Here is a 20,912-nt window from a genome sequence, read left to right on the forward strand (position 1 = left end):
TGAGGTCTTTTAGCTTCTTAAAATAGAAGGAACTCTGAAAATGCTTTAGAGTAAACTACAGACAAAAGGGAACCCCCTAGTGTTCCTGGAAGGCGATTTATGCTGTGGCTTGCTTTTGTAGGGTCTGACTTGAAAATAGGGCAGAGCCTGAACTGCGTCATTGAGGAAGTGAAGAATGAAGGAAGAGTGGTTCGTTTGTCTGCTGATCGATCAGAGGTTGCTGCATCCATTGCAACAGAGCAACAGAACTGGACACTCTCTAATCTACTGCCAGGGCTGGTGGTAAAAGCTCAAGTGCAGAAGGTGAGCTGTGTTTTTATTTGTGGGTTGTTTTCTTTTTCATTATTCGTTTTTGAGCCTTCCTGAAGAGATACAGATAAAATGGACATGGGAAGCTGGAAAACTCTGTGTTTGGGTTCAATTACATGAAAAGAGCAGACACTGTTTTCAGCTAGGCGCTCCCAGTGGTTCCACCTAAGGTCTGATCTTTGCCGTGCTTCTGATGCTATGAGTATAAAGGCTTCGGCCAGGAGATGGCAATAAACCATGGAGAAGAACAGGATGATTTTTTTTTTTTTTTCTGTGGTCTATGCTTAGGACAGTATTCAACACTGTTGCAGCACTCCTCAGAATAAGGACAACATTAGTGGAAAATCTGAAGGATTGTTTACAGAACAGTGTAGAAAACAGAATTGTTAGCAGTTGTCTATTCTGATGTGCTTGTTTAGTGCAGGGTGACTTTTGGTGAATGTGTGAGTTGCTCTCTGTTTCTGAAAGCTAATTGACTTCTTGGATTATTATTATTATTATTATTATTATTATTTTTGCATCTTCATGTATAATTTCCTTCCCCTTTCTAGGTGGCTCCACTGGGTATCAGTCTGACCTTTCTATCTTCCTTCACTGGCATTGTGGATTTCATGCATGTGGACCCAGAGAAGTCCACAAATTATTCCCCAAATCAAATGGTAAGAAGATGAAGCCCAACTGGAGTTACATTGCTTACAACATCTGTTATCTTCTCCAGCAGCATTTTGAGGAAGGATGTTTTTCAGTAGAATCTTTTCTATCTTTCTTATCTTTCATTTGAATTATTATCATAGCTGCTTTAGGGCTGTAAAGGGTGTAGCCATTCCTGGGGTAATGGAAGACTTGTTAGGAAAGCGTGAGAGACTCGTGAATGATGGCAAATGAGTTCTGCAGTTGTCTCCCACTCGTTGCATTGGTACCAGACTAGGCCATAAACAACAAATGAATGCAATAAAAACCTGATCTATGGAACTGTTGAAGCCGAGAAGACGTTGAGTTGCTCATATGTGAGCAGAGTTCAGGCATCAAGCATAATGTCTAAAAACCATGAACAATATGACATCCTTCAATTCTGTATCTATAGTGATGTTATACTGATAACAAACATTATCTTCTAGGTGAAGGCTTGCATCCTCTCTACCCACCCCACCTCCAAGGTGGTGCGGCTTACTCTGCGGCAGGCCTTCCTCCACCCTGGAGGTTCCCCAAACCAGCTCTCCAACGATCGCATAGGGGCAGTAGTAGAAGAGTCTACAGTAAAGGCTTTCTACAAGCAGTTTGGTGCTGTTTTTCAGCTTGATGATGGCATGCTTGCATTCGCACGGGTAAGCACCAGGGCGGTGAAGGGAACTCCTTCATAGATCTCTTAGCCTCTTGGGGAATGAAATTAAGACTAAGTTTTATTTCCTGCCATAATGTTCTTTGTGAGATAAATAACAAAAAAATATCAAGGTAATGTGGAAGGTGTTGGCTAAATGCAGCCTCCCCTGTTTGGGTTGGGATGTAGGTGGATTGTTGCACAAGAGCTAGTACAACGTGCTGCACAAGGGGTATGTTGGAAGAATGATTTTCATCAGTTACTACTACTTCAACCTAAGGGCTATGTAAGCATTTCCATTTTCCAAACTCTGAATTCCTATCTGTTTTTCTAGCCGAAACATCTATCAAAAACTAGAAAATCTTTTAAACCTGCAGCGTTCAAGGCTGGATGTAAGCATAAGTGTCGAATCATTGACTACAGCCTGATGGATGAGATGTGCATAGTATCTCTGAAGCAGTAAGTTTTACAGACTCCTGTAGTAAATTTAGTTGAAGGATCAGAAGGGTTTGGTCAGCATGGAGGGTACTGCATTGCTTTGCAGAACTGGAACTTGCCATTGGGAGTTTTTAGCTTTTGTATGTGTTGAATCATGTCAGGTTGTGTGGATATCACATTGCTCTTATCCTAACTGTAGGAACATATATATATATATGTATATGTATGTGTATATATATACATTCTGCTGTGGTCATGTCAGAAGACTGTAACTGATCAGGAAGCTGAACCTTGATCTTCCAATTCCCAGCCCATTTTGCTTCTCCCTCTTAGTATTTCTATCTGCTTCAGGCAGTTATGGGTTTATGGTTATGGGTTCTCTTTCCATGGAGCCATGCCTGGTGGTTGTCACTAGGAATGGAAACTGGTGAACCTCCCTGTCCTTTATCCAGAGTGCTGTCTTGGTCAGTTGGGGTAAAGCACAAAACTCTGGTGATGTAGAGTGTTGAGTATGTGTGCTATAAAGGGTACTTTGGACAAGGTGAAAAGGAGAGTGAAAAGGAGATTGTTTCCTCTTAGCTTGGCTTTTTTTTTTTTTTTTTTAATAAGTTGCCTGACTTGTCATCTCTTGTTCTGTCTCTTTCCTAGCCAAATTATTGAAGCTCGTTTCCTGCGATATGAAGATATTCACACGGGGGATGTCGTGCAGGTGAGCTCCTGAAGCACTGACACTATGCAGCAGTTGTACTTAGAGAAATTACCTAGATAGTGTACATTTTTTTCTGCTTGATGTGTTTATTCCTTCAACTTCTGATCCAGACTTGTGGTAGGTAAGTAAGAAGAAAAACTTTTCCTTCTAAGGGCTTCAATAACAAAGTGTGATACTCATCTTTCTCTGTTTTGTTCAGCTTTTTGTTAATGTTGGCAAGGCAATCAGTGGGCCATTCTTATGTTTGAGTCATGACTGCGTTAGTTGTATCTCTGGAAGCAATTCCAGTTTGCCAGAGTTGACAGGAATTCTACAGAAGTAAACTCTATTAAGGTTGTAAAACAGCATTATGCAATGTGTAAAATGTTTATTAATTTGGTGTGGGTTAAACTTGGATTTTATTCTATGGGGCTTGTCAAATTTAGTAAAAGTATGTAGTGCAGTGTCCTGATTACTTCTTACCTGAGTGTAGCCTACTTTTCATGCTGAATTTACTGATCATTTTCTCTCTTTTGGTTTCTAGGGCAAAGTATTGTCTCTGAAACCCATTGGGATGCAGGTGAAAGTTACTGATGGAATTAAAGGACTTGTGCCATCCATGCATCTTGCTGATGTGATCCTGAAACAGCCTGAGAAGAAGTACAACGTAGGAGATGAAGTCAGGTGTCGGGTGAGAGCTGCTTGAAAGGATCTTCAGCTGCTTTAAATGGCTGTATTTCATTCTGACTACTTAGCTGCTGTGTTGGTTGGAGAATGGCAGACGTGCTTTTTGAACCTTGTTTAACTCTGCTTTTGTAGGTATTGGAGTGCAATCCTGCAGAAAAGAAGCTATTCCTTACTTTAAAGAAAACTCTTGTGCAATCAAAGCTTCCAGTCCTCTCCAGTTATGAAGATGCAGAACCAGGTCTGATCACACATGGCTTTGTGGTGTGTGCAAGGGAATTTGGCTGCATTGTGAAGTTCTACAACGATGTCAAAGGTCTGGTACCCAAGAACGAGCTGAGCTCAGAGCCCATATCTTGTCCAGATAAAGTCTTCCACGACGGTCAGGTAATTAATTTACCTATGTCAAGCCTTGTGTGAATGAGTGCAAAAGAGAAATCTGCAACTGTGAGTTGGCTTTGATTTGAGTTTTTCTTGGAGAAACCAAGTACACCAAGAGGTGTTCACCTTTCATTTTGGGTAGTAGTTAGCTTCATCTATTTAAGTAGGGCACGTGAAAGAGACAGCTCTTCTTTGACTATATCTCACATAGCTTTTTTTTTTTTTTCTCCAAGGTATGTGTTTTTTTTAATTTGTTTTTGTTTTGTTTTTGCTACAGGTTGTTAAAGTAATGGTCTTAAAATGTGAGCCCCAGCAGGAAAGGCTCTTGCTGTCCTTCAGGTTATCAAGCAGGACTGTTCCTGAAGGCAGAAGTGAGTGTATTCCAAAGAAGAAACAGCAAGTGAAATATCAAATAGGAGAGGTATTGAATTCAATGACTATTCCTCTTTTGCCTCTAAGTGTTCTCTAAAATATTTGTAATCACTTTGAGCAACTCTGCTTCAAAAAAAGCTGCTGGATGTCAGGAAACAATGTTAAATGTGCATTTCTTATTTTGTGGTCAGATCAAAAACAAGGTCTGTGTTGTCAGAGGTGAGGATAAGGGAAACCCAGGACAGTCTTCCAGGAGGTACCAAATAGTACTTTTGCTCCTTGATGAAATCCTTTTTCTTCTGGATGCTGTTCATGCTCACTCCAAAAACAGCTGATTTTGCACTTCAGAGAAAAGTAACTTCAGAGAAGTGTTTCTTAAATGCTTGCTTGTTTTATTGTTGGAAACTGTTTGTTCCACACCCTGCAGATGTTACTGTTGCAGGAATGCGACAGTTGTTGTTTTTAAATTTGGATGAAATGATTCCCTTCACCCTTCAGACAGAAAGGCATAACCAAGAGAGTGTTTCTAGTCTTTGATTTCACTGGGAGCTGAGAATTGCTTTTGTTTTACTATCAGAGCTGGCATGCTTCTGAGGCTCAGTCCTGTTGATGTGAGGTTCTCTCTTGCATGGCTGGGAGGCCATGTCAAAAGCCAGCATTTGGTACCCTGTGCATACTTGAAAGGCACTTCGGTTTTTATATCACTCTATTTCTTCTCTTTTCAGATGGTTGATGTGGAAGTCTTGAAGAAGAATGAGAATGGGCTCGAGGTTTCTATCTTAGAAGACGGAGGCAATGTGATAGCCTGGCTTCCTACAGTGCACCTCTCCGACTTTGTTGCTAACTCTAAGCTCCTGTGGCATTGCCTTCAAGAGGGAGATGTCTTGCCCAGAGTTATGTGCCTGAGTGACAAGGGGGACCGTATTGTATCCTTTGTTATCTCTACAAATCAAATGAAGAAGATGGAGGACAAGAAAAAAAAATCTGTTAGGAATCTGGAGTATCTGTAATGAACAAAATATTTGTTAGTGTGTTGAAGCAGAAGTGCCTGTCAAGCTATTGATGCTTCAGAGAGCCACTATAATTGTTTGTTGAGTGAGGCTTTGCTTCTGCTAGAATCCCATTGTGACGAGGACTTGGTTGTGAAATTGCTGAGCTTCCCAAACAGCTTCAGAACATCAGTGTTAATCTTATTGTAACCTTAGAAAAAGTGTTGCAGTTTTTATACCAAAAGGTATATTTTGGAAGGAAGGTATATTTGGAAGGAATATTAGGAAGTTTTCAATTCAGCTGGATGAAGCATGCATCATTAATGCTGAGTAACTTAAGAGATAGCATTTGCTAAATCTCAGTGTAAGGAGATCAATATGACAACTGAAATTGCAGGAATTTGAGCTTCTGTACTGCTTAGTGTGTAAAAAGTGCTGTAGCTCAATGGCTAGCAGCATCAAGAGATTTGATTGGCATCAGGCTCCTTTTATTCATATTCCCATTTTCCTAACTGTCTGTTCAGATCTTGTGCAGGAAGTCTGCAGTGATTTCTGCCGTGCAGGAAGAGCAAGTTGTGAGAAGTTTCTCTGAAATCCAGCCTGGGGTGCTGCTGATTGGCTATGTGAGAAAGGTTATGCCCTTTGGAGTGTTTGTGGAATTCCCTTTTGGTGTGACAGGACTGGCACCTAAAGTGGTAAGTCATGCATTCACTTGACTTCAGAAAACAGCATGGGTGTAATCATCAGAAAAGGCTGACATGTTTTTCAAGCAAGGCTGGAGGGAGCAATGGGACTGGGGGTCCTGTGTTTGGGCAGCTTCCTCACAGTGTGGTAGATGCTGGTTTTATAATTGCATTTTAATTCACTTCCCAAATGAACTAAAGGACGTTATTCAATTAGAGATTTCATGTGACGTCAATAATTCATCTTTATTGACTGCTTTTTGTTAATGTGGCTAATTTCACTTGGTGTTTTCATTAAGTCTTAACTCAAACCCTTCTCCAGGAAAGCTCGGCCAATGTCTGACAGTTAGCAGCTGCGTCCAATAATCCTCTCCGCTTTGTTCCCTCTGCACAGAGCATGAGTGACAAGTTTGTGACAGACACCAAAGACCACTTTGTGGTGGGGCAGACTGTAATTGCAAAGGTGATGAGCATCGACGAGGAGAAGCAGCGTGTGCTCCTCAGTCTGAAGGTGTCGGAGTGCAGCTCTGGTGATTCAGCTGCAGAGAGCTTTTCACTGCTGAATCAGTATTTCAAGGAGGTGGAGGAAATCAGGAACCTGTTGAGAAGAAGAGGTAAAAGATTGCATATGTTCTGCCAAAGAGGAGCTTATCTTAAAAAATAGTCTTCAGATTATCCTTTTTTTTATAATGAAAGAAGTTCAAGCAGAGATTTAGCTTTCAAGAGAAGCTTATTAGAAAAAGGATGTATGTGCAGTGTCTTCCAGTGACAAGAGGGCTTTTTGGAATTAGAGCTGGAACAGGACCAAGAATCTCTTTTCACTTGAGTCTGCTAGGTTTCTTACATTGCTTGAAACTTACAAATTGAAAAGTGAGGGTATAAATAGATGAACTTTAAGGTCACTATACCAGAAGAGTAATGAAGATGCAGTGGAACCAGTAGATGAGTGTCTCTAAAGTGTCTATGACGGTGGAAATGAAACAGGCTGGGGTGAGATTGGATTCTCTGTGAACCAAAGCCTTTTTCCAGCATTGGAGATGGTTTTTTTTTTAAGTGTGAAAATTTGTAATTGATTTATGAATCAGTCTAAAAGTTAAGCAGCTGGGGCACCTAGTGGCGGTTATTTCACAGTTGTGTCACATGAATAGTTGTCTGTTTTCTTTGAATCTGGCAATGGTTAATTTTTTGCATTGCATGCTCTTTTGTTGTAAGATCCTTAGCCTGCTGACCCAATTTCTGTGCTCAGTAAGCAGATGTTGAACTCCAAACTGCTTGTGGGTATATGAATATTGTGCCAAGCTCTGAAACTTTTCTAACGTTTAATCAGAGTTGTAAGCATGTGGTTTTTCCTTTTGTTCTTTTTCTTTTTAATGGAAAAATGACTCTTGGAAGAACTGACTCTTACTGAAGGAGTTTTTCTGTGTGCCTGGGTGAATTACTGCAGTGTACCAGTGAAGGAAAACAGTGCCTAAACTTGTTTGGCTTTTTTTTTCCTAGAGTTATCAGATCCTTAATGTCATAAAATTGTTTCTGCTTTCATTAGATCATAAAATTTACGTATCTGTATTATTTGCACGCACTTTATAGATCCAGGAGCCTAAACTGTGTTTTCTGCTGCGGAGGTGGATATAAATGCTTGTTTGTGCTGTTCTAAGCAAATGTGAAACTGTTTTAGTAAGAAACGTCATAAGTAAAATTAACATGCCAAATTTTCTTGCCTTTTTCTAGAGGAGTCTGGCTTAGCCCGATGCGTTTGTGAGCTGGTGCCTGGGAAGGAGCTGCAGCTGGTTGTGCAGGATGTGATGGAGGATGGCTCAGCACTCTTCAGTGGCAGCTGTGTCAGAGGCTTGACTGTAACAGCTACTCGCTACCACTTGGGAGGTGGGGGTCCTTTCTTTGCTTGCTTTGGGTTTCACTCATGTCGTATGAAGCCTCCATCTTGAAATTAGTTATTCAGGTGAGGAGCCAACCTGGGTGGGGTCTAACCAGGGCAAGGACAACTCAAAGTGTTGTTTACCTTTCTGCTATCTTGTGTGAGTAACTTAGTTACAATTAGCAGCTAAGTAGTCTTTTTATCACTGCAGTTATGAGTTAAATCTGTTCCAGAGGTGACCGTTCCTGCCTGTCGTGTGCCACAAGCTCAGTTACTCAAAGTTCTTTACCGTCATCAGGAGATAATCTGTTCTTGTTTGTAGGCAAAAATGTCGTTCCTGGTGAGAAAGCAAAGGGACTGGTTCTTCATGTGGATGCCATCACGTCCAAGGTGTATGTTTCTCTTCGAGAAGAACTCTTAAAAAAAAGAGCCAAGCAAGTAGGTGTTCAGTTTTAAATGTTTCTGTTCCTCTGTCACACCCTAGGGGAATAATGAATTTTGAGTGGGGGGAGGCCTTTCCTCCTTTCGAGCTGCAGGAGAATTGAGTAAAGGGAATCAAAATCTCAGCAAGGGGTGTCATTATCTCCATTTCTGTTTAGCGGCTCACAAAGAACTCCCAGCACCCTGCCATCGTGCAGCACATAGCAGAAGAGTTTGCCATCGTGTCTCTGTTGGACTCAGGCCGGCTGGCAGCTATCCCCATAGCCTCTCACTTCAATGATACCTTCCGCTTTGACTCAGAAAAACTGAAGGTGGGACAAAGAATCTATGCAACCTTAAAAATGGTGAAGGCGAATGATCTTGGAGTCCTGTTAGCAGTGCAAGACCCAGCAAAGAAGAATGCTTTTGTAAGGGACCGGAAAGAGTCTGAGACAGCATTAGAAGAGACACTTGCTGCTGCTGTGAAACACTCTCTTTCTCTGGGTGATATTGTTACTGGCACTGTTAAATCTGTCAAACCAACCCATGTCACAGTTGCTATTGATGACAAATTGACGGGTTCAATCCATGCATCCCGGATTCTGGATGAAGTGCCCATACACTCTTTTCCAACATACACTCTGAAAGCTGGACAGAAGGTGACTGCTCGGGTCATTGGAGGCAGAGATGTGAACACTCACAGGTGGGAAAATAAGCACCTAATATCACTGACATTAGGGGAATGTGAAAGGTCATAGAATTACTTTAATTCAAATGGTCTAGGCTGTTCTCTCTGTTGCCAGATGTTGTTGTGTCTATCCTTTCTGGAGTAGTTGAGAACCTGAGGAAATCTGCAGTTATGTTCTATCTCAGATCCATGTTTCAGTGAATCAACTCTCTATACCTCTTCACTGGATTTATCTTGAGTGTAGATTGCAAGAAGAATGTCTAATCTTTTAAGGTCCAGTGGAAACCTTAAATGCAAGCAGAATTTGGTTCCAGAGATTAAATTTACTTAAATAGTTTGGGTACCTAAGTTACCACCGAAATAGTACTAGGAAGGGCTAAAACAGAAAGGCTTTTATAGTTTTAAGGAGCTTACAGTTGTTTTTCAGCAGTGCAGAATACAGGTGACTGGGGTGTGGTGAAGTAATGAGAAACTTTGATTCTATTTATGTTCTTTAGGTACCTGCCCATCACCCATCCACACTTCACACGGTCCATTCCAGAGCTCAGCATTCGACCAAGGTAAGTGTTGGTCTCTGTATTGTCTATACACACTTTACAGACCTTGTATCCATGTAGCTTCCCTGTATTGTTACATTCCTTTAGGGAATGAGATAACCCATTCAGAAGTAAGGAGTTTCATGTGTAGCATAACATCTTGCTCATTTTCTCTGCTAACTGTGTATGCTGTGAGATGCACACCATTTCCTTTGAATGTCCTTTTGGCTTAATGTACTGCCAGTCTGGATCATGGTATGTTCCATCATGTTGAAAGGATTTCCCCTCTTAAGCCCAAAGACGTTGTCACAGTAACATTGGCTTGCCACAGTTTCTTGGTTTTCTCATTCCTATCTGCATTGCTAGGATCAAATCTCCTAACCAATGTCATCTTTCTTTATTTGTAAACAGTGAAATAGAAGGGGAAGTTGAAACAATGAGAGATGACACCCGTGAGAAGCTTGGACCCTACAACACTGGACAGACAGTCACCTGTTTTGTGAGGAAGGTGAGGTCAGAGAAGTGTGCTAGGAGGAGACAGCAGGTGGAGGTAACCCCAGAGGCTTTAACTTAAACCTATGAACAAAGTGGCACTACCAGGCTCTTAATTAACCATGAGAGTGGCCCACACAAAGCATCGTGTCTTACGAGAGGACAGGAGGGAAGGTGCACTTTCTATATTTGAGAGAGTTGAGTTGACTGGTAGTCTTAAACATGCCAGGTTGTTGCCAACAGATGCTTCCCACCCTGCACTCCAGCAAAACAGCCTGTGATAAATTATTTATGCCACCACCACTAAGTATCACTGCTGATCCTTTATGTGTACTTGCCTGTGAATCACAGCAGCATTGTGCACTTCAGAGTAGATCTGAAATCACCATTTTTGCTTGATGCAGATGCCAAGGCTGAAGTAGTCCTTTCTAGCCTTAAAAATCAGTGAGCCCACTAAAGAAAGGTGGTTTTCACTGAAGAAGGGTGTCATTAATCAAAGATCTCATGCTATTTTTGGCTGTTTGTTGTCTTTTCAGTATAACACCCTGAAAAATTGGCTGGAGGTAGAAGTCACCCCTGATGTTCGAGGAAGAGTTCCTCGTCTGCTGCTGTCTCTGAACACAAAGGTAAGAGGCTATTACAGGTAAGCTACACAATTTTCTTCTGTGCCTCTAGCTGGTTCAGGCTGGGTTAACTGAGCCATTGAAGAAAAGCTGAGCTATCTGTCACGGGTACGCATCAAAGATGCATTTAAGAACTTTAAAGCTTCATAGGAGTGTACACAAATCAATGTTGTGCAAAGCTCCTTTTCTGGTAATAGGTGGAAATCTGTCTTCCCTTTCAGGTCTTAAAACATCCAGAAAAGAACTTCAAAAATGGCCAAGCATTATCTGCTACAGTGACTGGAACAGATGCCACTGAAACAAACCTCTTCTTGTCGCTCACAGGTATAGCGGAGCCTTAACAGCAGGGCACAAGTAAATATAATGCTTTCCTCAGAATTGGGTCTTCGCTGACCTCCACAGCAAAGGAAACTATTGCACTTGAGAGCCAAGCTTGTAGCTCCTTGTAAAATAGAAGTAACCCCTTGGACCCCGACCCAGATGTAGCAGTGTGCAAGGCAAGAGGGGTCAAATCTTTAAGGAACTGCTTGCCTACTGTCTCAGACAGAAATCCTATCTGAAGCACATATGAATGTATTCCTTTCTGACCTCAAACATGAGGTGGTACATCTGCCAGTATCTGTAAGTTATTCTGAATGTTGTAACTGTGCAGTTAAGGATCTCATCTGTGTTCTCATGTCAAGCATGTTGCTGTAAACTGAGAGAACACAGACTGCACCTTGCCAGAAGCTAGTGGGTTTGGTATGTGACTATGCAACTAAAATCAGTTTCACTGGCTCAGTAGCCCTGTTACTTTGGTTGCATGCTTTAAGAGTATTATGAAGACTTTTCCCTCCTTTGCCTTTTCCAGGAATACAGTCACTGGAACCAGGTACCATCACTGTAGGCATGGTAGCAAAAATGATTCCTCACATTGGTTTGACCATCACTCTGCCAGGTGGGAAGGCTGGCAAAGTCAGTATCTTTCACCTAAGCGATAAGTACACAGAGAGTCCTCTGAGTGACTTCAAAATTGGCAAGGTTGTCAGGTCAGTAACTCCTGTTGTTCTTTGTTGTTCAAGGCTTAGAAATATATTCCTATCTGGTGACAGTTTTTTCACTACCATAAGATGATGTTAGATCTGTAAGGTTCAGCTTGTTGCTAAGAAGTAATGCTTACTTTTTGGGTCACCTGTTCAGAAGAGAAGGCTGTAACCTCTTATGTGTTTGGCTGAAACATCACTTTTCAGGCATGAAAAAGCCCCTTTTGACTGCCTTCTTGGACTGTCATTTGAGAGAAGATAATGTTGTGGTTAAGCTGATGATGGGGTTGAGGGAGGTCAGTTATCCCAGCTCTGCTTCAGTTCTGTGTGCTATTTGGCAAACCAGTTGCCTTTACATTTATAATGTTCGAGTAATTGCCTTTCTCTACTGCACAAACTTGTTGGGAACGCTGGAGGGTGAGACGAGTCAAGTGATTCAGCTGTAACAATCTGCAGTTCTTTTATGCTTCTAATGGAGACTAGGTGCAGCAAATAGACTTGTTTCAGAACACCCTTCAGATGGTGTCATGAACTTTTCTGTCATGCTGCTTTGTGTTAGGCAGTGAGTACTCCCAGGGACAGTGTTTTTTGGAGCTTCATTGTGCTGGTGAAAATACCTGTTTCCATGTGTGCCTTTATTTAAGGGTAAAAAATAATCCCTTTGTTTCCTCCCTTTATTCTGCTATGCAGATGTTACATCCTCTCCAACGAGAACGGCAAAATCCAATTATCTCTTCGGCAGTCCAGGTTGGTGTCTTCCCTTCAAACTATCTCCTACCAGTGAGAAGGAAGGATTGTGAAATCCAATTGCTGTTGCTTTGTACAGTTTGCTGTAAAGTGTTCAGAAGACGAGAGCTAGATTGATTTATTTATTTACTTTCTATAAGGGATAAGACTTGTTTCCTGTGTATCGACAAGTCTGCAAAGTCTGACATTTGATGCAGAGCTGATAAAGAATGTTCAGGTGGCATTTTTATTTCTCACTGTTTGTAGATTTGATTTGACAACTCCTTTTTGGTTAGGAAGAAAGAAAAAGTTCCTTCCTAGAATTTGCAATTCAAATATGTTTCCTTCAGTGTTCAGCCACATTTTAACCATTTTGAGTAAAGAATAGTGTGTGTTAAATGTCTTCTTTTAAAACTGAGCCTCTCGTGTTGTCTTCTCTGTACAACTGTGTTGGAATGAACCATCTTAAAAACAAAGGAGGAGAGGAAAAAAAGCCACGGGCTGTCTCACACAAAACTTCAGACAGCATTTTACATTTTCTTAGTGTCAGAGGAAGCCACGCTGATCTATTCATAGAATTATAGAATATCCTGAGATGGAAGGGGCCCACAAGGATTATTGTGTCCAGCTTCTGGCTCCACACAGGACCTCCCAAAATTCAAACCCTGTGTCTGCAAGTGTTGTCTGAACAGTGCTACTGTCAGCTTAGTGCTGTGTCTGCTGCCCTGGGGAGCTTGTTCCAGTGCCTGACCACCTCTCAGTAAGGAGCCTTTCCCTCGCTCCCAGCCTGACCTCCTGTGGCCCAGCACCATTTCTTTGGGTTCTATTCCTGTCACCAGAGAGCAGCAATCAGTGCCTGCCCCTTTGCTCCCCCCTAAGGAAGTTGAACAAACCAACTGACCTAGCTGCTCCTCATACATCCTGCCCTGTAGACCCTTCATCATCTTTGTTGCCCTCCTTTGGACGTTCTGTTATAGTTTTATATCCTATTTAAATTGTAGTGCCCCAAATCTGTTTTGTTTGACTCTGTTTACAGCACATCTGTTCTCTAATGCTATGTATAACTTGGCAAGGATGCAGATAGTCCATTAGTGCATTTGAATTAAGTAAAGGGTGTCTCTGAGCTGGTATGTTTTCCAGAACATACTAGCTGTTCTTAATACCCATTTCTTTGTTTAATATCTAGAGCAGAATGTGGTATTCGTAGATGAACTAGCGCTTTACTTTCTTACCTCTCTTTTCTTTTAGATTAAACCCAAGGAACAGCCGGAAAGTGGAGGATGTTGAAATAACATGTATTAAGGATGTTAAAAAAGGCCAGCTAGTAAGAGGCTATGTCAAATCAGTTACTCCATCAGGTGTATTCTTTGGGTGAGCAGCAAAAGAAAACTGTACTGGGAAATGGGGGGTCTGGGCAAACTTTGTATGTACAGTTCTGGGATCTTTAAGGGAGTGTCTGATGTAGTTTTCTGTTGCAAAATGACATTTTGATTCCTGAGATTAAGTTTATTGCTACATTCCTGAGCCTGTGAGATTGAAATATGGAAAATTTGAGTGATACTATACAGAACTTATGGTTCCACAGATACAGTCATTGTGCTTTCTCTCTTCTGTTACGGACCATTTATTTACATGTTCTCTCCTTCTCAGCTTGTCTGCTTCTCTTCTGGGCCGAATCCTTTTCCAGAACGTTTCCCCTTACTTTGTACAGAAACACTCCTTATATGAGAAATACCTGCCAGAGGGAAAGCTGCTCACTGCCAAGGTCCTTGAGTAAGTCCAAGGTTCTTAAAAAAGGGCTCTCTGTTAGTAGAAGGGAGATGAGGTAGGAAGTGGGAATGGAAAGAGGGACAGTGAAAGGTTGGAAGATTCTGGGGACTAGTTCAGATCATTGCAGTCATCTTAAATGTTTTTATGATTATTTTCTTCTCTCACTGCTCCTGGCAACGCTCTGAAGTGTCAATAAAAAAGAAAATCACGTTGAGCTCTCTCTCCTGCCTGAGGACACTGAGATGCCAAGCGTCTTGCCTGAATCCCTAGGCTTACCACGCTGTGGTGCAGAGGAAGAGAAAAGAGAAGAAGATAACAAGGAGAAGAAAGAAGAAGTTAAGATGAAGAGAAAACAAAGGAGAGTGAACTCTGAGAGTGAGCAGGTATGGATGTGGTTGCTCAGGACATATTAAAGGACTTGTTTGGCCCAAAAAATGACTGATGACTGGGAAGATTCCCTGATATCAGGCTGGGGAATTCAAGTAGGGAAAAAAATTATTAAATTTCATTGGAGAGCTGTAAAGATGAGAAACAAATCTTTTTGGGTTGGAGTTTACTGAATAAGCAGCCCATTTATGTTGCTTGTATGAGCTGTTCTGTTGATTTTGCCAACAGATGTAGGTGAGCATGAGTTTATTCTGTTGTCTCCATTATATGAGAGCATAGTGAGGAATGCTGTGCCAGGGTACTGCCCTTCTGCTGCCACTCATTACTGTGCATTCAGAAACTCCAGATGTCTTTGTTCACCGAGTGCTCATCTCCTCCCCGTTGCAGGAAACAAAGCCAAAAAAAAGGAAGTTCTCCCCAGCAGATGAAAATGACAGTGGAATTGAAGTGTATTACCGGGAAGAAGAGGATGGTGACCAGGAGGAAGAGGCAGCTAAGAAGAAATCTAAGGTGAGAAGCTGGAAGGAGTACATGAATTGGAAACAACTTTGCATTGAGATGTATCAGCTCTAACTGGGATGACAGTAACTGTCATTGCCAGAGGTACAAGGGCACAGTTTGTCAGCTGTGAATGGTGCATGAACTGGGTTTCATTTACAGCAAAGTTGACCAGAGTTAAATGTTTTTCTGGTGAGCTGTTTGCAAGTGGGAGAAGTCAATGGTAGGCTGTCACATTAGGCCATGTCCCAAACAACCAGCATCTGTGACTGGTTTCAGTGTAAAATAAGATTAAAACTTAAGACATGCTCTGTTTTTCTCTAAACAGATAAGGAAATGTGGTGAAGTTCCCAGGCTGCAAGTTTCTGCAGGCTTCACCTGGGATGAGGACATGAATGCACTGGAAGTGCCTGTACTGAATCAGAAGGAAGAGAGCTCAGAGAGTGAGGAGGAGGAGGAGAATCTGCAGTCTAAGGTACTGTGTGCTAGTATCACCTGCACAGGAGAAGCACATGGTGGCCATCACATGTTGTCTTGATACTTGCATGTCTGACTGCCTTGGAGCAAAGCCTCTTAACCCAAGGGACAATCTGGCAACTAATACATAAATTCCTTAACTAATTCCTTAACTACACTGAGTGCTGGGTTTAGCAGCAGGTAATCTCTGAAGCAGAGAAGAGAAATAGGGATTCTCACATAGACATGTAAAAAATATGTATATATATGATTGAACACTTTAATGAAGTTAAAATACTTGTTCTTGATTTCATCTGGTTTTCATTTTTTTAATTGTTATTCTAAATCTAAAGGAAAGCCTGAAGATGGAAAATGTTTTCAAATTACAGCCCTCCTAGAATACAAAGAAGTGCTTCTTCATACTGTGATTAATTGTTTTTAGGAGGGTGTTTCAGTATGAGCAATCCAGCAAAACTGGAAACAAGCCCATGAAGTGCTTTCGTATTTACTCTTCAGGATTTCCTGTCCCTCAAAACTTACCTCTTTTTAGAGGCTACAGATGGCAAATACTTTGCCTAAGGTGCAGTTGCCTTGTGCTGGGAACTATGCTGTCGTTTATTTCTGGTTTAGTCCTGAGTCATCCTGGTGATCCAGCAACATACCCCAGTCTTGCACAATTGCTCCCCATGTGTCCTGGATCTTTCGAGTGGAAGATGGCGGTGAATGCCAGCCTGAGGGGTTGAGGTTAAGGATGAAAAGAAGGGGTGGATGTGAAAGTGTGAATCGTGCAGTTGGGATGCAAGACTAATGAAGCACTTACAGCCCTTGATGTATTTCCTTAAAAGAAATCAGATATCATGTAGTTCTTCTCTTCTGGGGGGTGTGAACTGTGTGTGTGTGGAGGGTAAGGGTGTCATTCTCCTCTTCCCTGAAAAAATTGGTCTCCTTTCCTTGAGAAACCTCCCTAGCCTTGGATACGTTGGGATCTGGCTGTGCTTTAGCTGGGCCTGCCTATTCTGACGTAAAGTATCTGTTCTTCCCCAATCCTTCATCAGAAGAAACAAACAAAGAAGGAGAAGGAGCTGGAGAAGCAGAAGAAGGAGAAAGAGCTATGCAAATTAGAGGCAGCCCTGATGGACCCCAGTCGTCAGCCCCAATCAGCAGATGATTTTGACCGTCTGGTGCTGAGTAGTCCCAACAGCTCCATCCTCTGGCTGCAGTATATGGCTTTCCACCTCCAGGCTACTGAGATTGAGAAGGCTAGAGCTGTGGCAGAGAGAGCACTTAAAACAATCTGTTTCAGGTAATAATGGGGTTTGCCTTTGCCTCATAGAATAAGTAATGGTGGGTTAATGGTGATGGAAGAAGAACACTGGTAGTGCCATCAGTGTGTGCGTGCATGTGAAGTGGGAAGTTCTTTTTCAGCGAGCTCAGAAGAATTAAATGGTAGCAATTGTCGGCTGGCCCTTTGAAGGTATGATCTGAGTCACTACACTTGGCCTGCAGCTGGATTGCTGCAGCTTGTGGGCACAGTGACTCCCCAGGGTATCACTGAGTACACAGACGTACCTCTGAGCAGTTGGAAGGGCTTGGAAGAGCGTAATGCTGTTAGCGATGTCCCTAAATGAAGTAATGAAATAAACTGTGAAACTCCTATTGCCCTTTCCATAGGGCTACACCCTTGGGTATTAAAGCATCTCCACAGCATGGTAAGGTGCATTGTGTTTTCTTGAATCATCCTTGTGGTTTTTAATTACAAACAACAGTGATCAAAAGTTGTAGGATGAAACAACTGCTGTGCTTATTCCAAGAGTGGTTTTTCACTTGTCTTGATAACAGGCTACAAGTCAGCAGGTTTTTGGTGGCTTGCAAAAAGCTGATGTAGGCTGATAAAAGGCTGTATGTTCTTGTTCATATCTGCTTTAAGGGAAGAACAGGAGAAGCTGAATGTCTGGGTTGCTCTTCTAAACTTGGAGAACATGTATGGCACTGAGGAGACACTGATGAAGGTCTTTGAGAGAGCTGTTCAATACAATGAACCTCTGAAAGTCTTCCAGCATCTGTGCGATATCTATGCCAGTTCTGAGAAGTACAAGGTGAGATTGTGCAAGCACTTCCCAGGCAAGTATCCTGTTCTGTCTTGTCAGTAAACCACCAGTTCTGGCTGTGTAAGCTTCTGGCTCTCAGACATTAGCCCTGTCCTGTTCCTAACTGGGATTAATAGTTGTGTTTGGCTTCAGATGAAGAACTGTTGACAGTTACTTCTCACAGGTGTTCAGAGACGCCTGGGCCAGAAACTAGAGTTTAATGAGCAAGAGTCTACTGAGCTACAGGGCTTTGTTATGAGTCTGTGTGATCTAACCCAACTTTGCCATTCCAGCAAGCAGAAGAATTGTACCACACAATGCTGAGGCGCTTCCGTCAGGAAAAATCAGTGTGGCTGAAATATGCCTCTTTCCTCCTGAAGCAAGGCCAGACTGAGGCTACACACAGGCTTTTGGAGCGTGCTCTCAAGGCTCTGCCCACCAAAGAACGTAAGCACTCATTGCTAATCATAACTTGGACTATGCATTTATGGGTCTCCAGCAGATGGGCTGCCTTCTGATGTCTCTGCATGTGACGGTGATTATAATAAGTGAAAACTGCCTCCAGATAGAGTTGAATCTGCTTTCCTTGACTGTAAGGGGAGGGGAAATTTCAGCTGGGTATCAATACTAAAGCCTCTTGTAAAACAAGCAAAAAAAAAATTGCAGCCCCTTTGCTCTGACCCTCCACCTTGGACCAGAATCACTTTACACACTAGTCTCTGAACAGGGATGATGCTATCTCTGTGCTTGCCTTTTCTGTGTAATTATAACTCAATTTGTGTCTCTTCACAGGAATGAGGGCTGCTGTGATCCCCTAACATGTCATTTCTTGTTCCAGATGTGGATGTCATTTCAAGGTTTGCACAGTTGGAGTTCCGTTTCGGTGACCCAGAACATGCCAAGGCCCTGTTTGAAAGCACTCTCAACAGCTACCCGAAGCGAACAGACATATGGTCTATCTACATGGACATCATGATCAAACAGGGCAGCCAGAAGGAAATACGGTGAGTTGTGCTATAGGCAGCTGGGAAAGGGACGATATAGTGCTTGGAGTAACACCTGAAAAGAGCAGAAGTGCCCTGCAACATGATACTGTTGAGGGCCTCCCAGAGCAAAGGAGAATTTGTATCTCGTAGAGAAGAAAACAGCAAAAGCTTGTTCTCCCCAGGTCTGGGAAGACTGGAAGGAGATCTGCATGGCGGAGTTAGTAATTAATAGTAAGGAGTGACCTTCAGAACAAAAACTAGAGGGCTTTCAGTAAGGTTCAGCCCTTTTATCTCTTGTAGCATGAAACGAAGGAGAATTGTCTCTCTTTTGCTGAGATGAAAAAAGGAAGTTCAGCTTCTCACGCTATAGATCCAGCTGCAGGCGTTTCATGAACATCGGGTCGAATACAGTGGCTGGATCTTAGTGTAAATTGTCCTGCAGCTTTACAGTTATGAAGAAGGCTTCCGCTTCGAGACTTTCACCAGTTTTCCTGAATCTCTTTCTGGAGGCATTAGATTGTGTGTCTCCCATGAGTTTCTGCGCTTTGGCTCATTGGGTACAGGGCTTGTGTTGAGTGCTGTCACCAACACAGCAATCTGAATCACTTTGGTTTCTTGCAGGGACATCTTTGAGAGGGTCATACACCTGAACTTAGCACCAAAGAAGATGAAATTCTTCTTTAAGCGCTACCTGGATTATGAAAAGAAATATGGTACAACAGAAACTGTCATGGCTGTTAAGACAGCAGCACTAGAGTATGTGGAGGCCAAGAGTTCCCTTGCTGACACCTAAACACACCACAAGTAAAAGCAGAAAGACTCCATTCTCCATGCAAAGTGGGAACTGATAGGCGTGGAGTTTCCATGGACAGTGAATTTCTGAAGAGTATTGGTCTGTGACCAAACCGAAGTAGAAACATCACAGAATCTAAAGAAAAGATCTTATAAATGCTTGCAGCTTTGTCTGAATGTTACAAATAATCTTTGTTGATGACTGAAGACAGTTTAAGTACAGATTGTTTTATAATCAATATAAACATCACCCCTACCTGGTCTACTTTCCTATGGAAATGGTGCTGTTGGGATTCACTGTCTTTAGGTACAGTGATGTGTGCCCATTTTTCTCTTGTACTGTCCCAGGGCACCACTAAGAATAGTCTGGTCCTACCTTTTTTTTTTTTTTATACTCTCCTGACAAGTATTTATACACGTGGATAAGATCTGGCTTGAGCCTTTTCTTCATCAGGCTGAAAGCTCCAGCTCTGAGCCTCTCTTTGTATGATGGATGCTCCAGTCCTGTTCTCATCTTCCTGTTCCTTTGCGGGATTCATTCTGGTAAGCCCAGTGACTATCTCTGTACTGGGGAACCCAGCACTGCGCACATCACCCCAGATGACTCACCACTGCAGAGCAGAGGGGAAGAATTACCTCCTTTGGCCTTCAGATAAGGTCCCTCCTAATACACCCCAGGATGTTCTTGGCTTTTTTTAGCTGAAAAAGCTTCTACTTTTAATGCATACAATGTCCAGTTACAAGGGATCCCGTGGTAACTGCCATCTTGTAACAAATCACCAGTGTCTGATGACAGAAAAAGTCAATGATTTTCAGTAGTGGGCATCTTTTAAGAGAAATCATTGAAGTTCAAGAGAGTGTTTTATTTCTGTGCTGGAAAAAAGTAAATCATCCCCAGCTAACCTTCTGCATAGAAAAAGCCAACTATCTTTGATATGCTGTCACTGGTATTGGTGTCTTATCCTTGGTCTTATATTTCTCCACTAAGATGTGGATGATGTGATGGTTTTTTATAGAGAACTGAAAGTGATGAAAAAAGCAGGGGATACAAGGAGGTGATTATCCAGTGTAGACACTGTGTGGATGCCCAAGTTTGAAACAATAGCCTTGAGTAGTCAAGGCTATTGAACCTCACTCATTGGAGGCACTCTGAACTTCAAACCAGAGTTCTGCAGGACTCAACCCTTTTGCCTCTCTGAATGCCCAACGTGGGCAAGGCTGAGTAATTAAGCGTTCAGTTAATTCCCAAATGCAATGGGATTTAAAAACAAGTTACTTCACTGCTGATCTGCAGGGACAGCAAGGTGCTGGACTCATGCTTAATGCTCTTCTAGAGAAGGAAGATACTTTCTTGCAACATCCAGTAGCAGCTGCTGCTATTCACGGTGCAACTGCAGTAATGGTGGTTTTCCTTTTATTTTTTTCCCACAAATGAATTAGCTACATAATAGAATATGTAAATAAGTGTCTGAATTGAAACCAAGATCCCTTTGAGGTATTATTTCCTTATGATTACAGGGGCTATTATAGTCTATACAGTAGTCAGCAGGGAAAATGAAAGAGCTGTGTGCAATTCTGTGTACCGGAGCCTGGGTTAAGCCTGGCTTGCTGCTGGAAAGCGTGCCCTAGCTGACAGCCTGTAGGCTGCTCTGTGATGGCGTTGCTTTCAGTCTCTGCAGGAGGAGCACAGAGCA

General features: G+C 42.2%; 1 protein-coding gene and 1 long non-coding RNA gene across 7 annotated transcripts in view; one reads left to right on the plus strand and one right to left on the minus strand.

The window, feature by feature from the left end:
* Positions 1–19,474, plus strand: part of PDCD11 (programmed cell death 11) — a 23,259-nt gene extending 3,785 nt beyond the window's left edge. For all 6 annotated transcript variants that reach the window (XM_015288728.4, XM_015288727.4, XM_015288729.4 and 3 more), the window contains exons 7-36: positions 122–303; positions 861–968; positions 1,428–1,634; positions 1,962–2,086; positions 2,714–2,774; positions 3,298–3,444; positions 3,573–3,824; positions 4,096–4,239; positions 4,916–5,116; positions 5,704–5,874; positions 6,257–6,476; positions 7,591–7,743; positions 8,058–8,173; positions 8,335–8,858; positions 9,341–9,403; positions 9,791–9,887; positions 10,408–10,497; positions 10,716–10,818; positions 11,345–11,522; positions 12,207–12,263; positions 13,491–13,613; positions 13,893–14,015; positions 14,200–14,395; positions 14,787–14,909; positions 15,226–15,372; positions 16,409–16,656; positions 17,281–17,449; positions 17,734–17,887; positions 18,279–18,444; positions 19,048–19,474. In XM_015288728.4, the coding sequence (XP_015144214.2) occupies positions 122–303; positions 861–968; positions 1,428–1,634; positions 1,962–2,086; positions 2,714–2,774; positions 3,298–3,444; positions 3,573–3,824; positions 4,096–4,239; positions 4,916–5,116; positions 5,704–5,874; positions 6,257–6,476; positions 7,591–7,743; positions 8,058–8,173; positions 8,335–8,858; positions 9,341–9,403; positions 9,791–9,887; positions 10,408–10,497; positions 10,716–10,818; positions 11,345–11,522; positions 12,207–12,263; positions 13,491–13,613; positions 13,893–14,015; positions 14,200–14,395; positions 14,787–14,909; positions 15,226–15,372; positions 16,409–16,656; positions 17,281–17,449; positions 17,734–17,887; positions 18,279–18,444; positions 19,048–19,219 (4,820 nt within the window). In that variant the 3' untranslated portion in view covers positions 19,220–19,474. The remainder of the gene's footprint in view (positions 1–121; positions 304–860; positions 969–1,427; positions 1,635–1,961; positions 2,087–2,713; positions 2,775–3,297; positions 3,445–3,572; positions 3,825–4,095; positions 4,240–4,915; positions 5,117–5,703; positions 5,875–6,256; positions 6,477–7,590; positions 7,744–8,057; positions 8,174–8,334; positions 8,859–9,340; positions 9,404–9,790; positions 9,888–10,407; positions 10,498–10,715; positions 10,819–11,344; positions 11,523–12,206; positions 12,264–13,490; positions 13,614–13,892; positions 14,016–14,199; positions 14,396–14,786; positions 14,910–15,225; positions 15,373–16,408; positions 16,657–17,280; positions 17,450–17,733; positions 17,888–18,278; positions 18,445–19,047) is intronic.
* LOC121111058 lies at positions 6,079–8,158 on the minus strand. Its single transcript, XR_005860948.1, has 2 exons — positions 8,025–8,158; positions 6,079–6,460 (listed from the first exon to the last, which is right to left on the minus strand). It is a non-coding gene; the product is annotated as an uncharacterized LOC121111058 (long non-coding RNA).
* Positions 19,475–20,912: the final 1,438 nt, after the last annotated feature.

Source organism: Gallus gallus, chromosome 6 (genome assembly GCF_016699485.2).
Source record: "Gallus gallus isolate bGalGal1 chromosome 6, bGalGal1.mat.broiler.GRCg7b, whole genome shotgun sequence".
Lineage (NCBI taxonomy): Eukaryota > Metazoa > Chordata > Aves > Galliformes > Phasianidae > Gallus > Gallus gallus.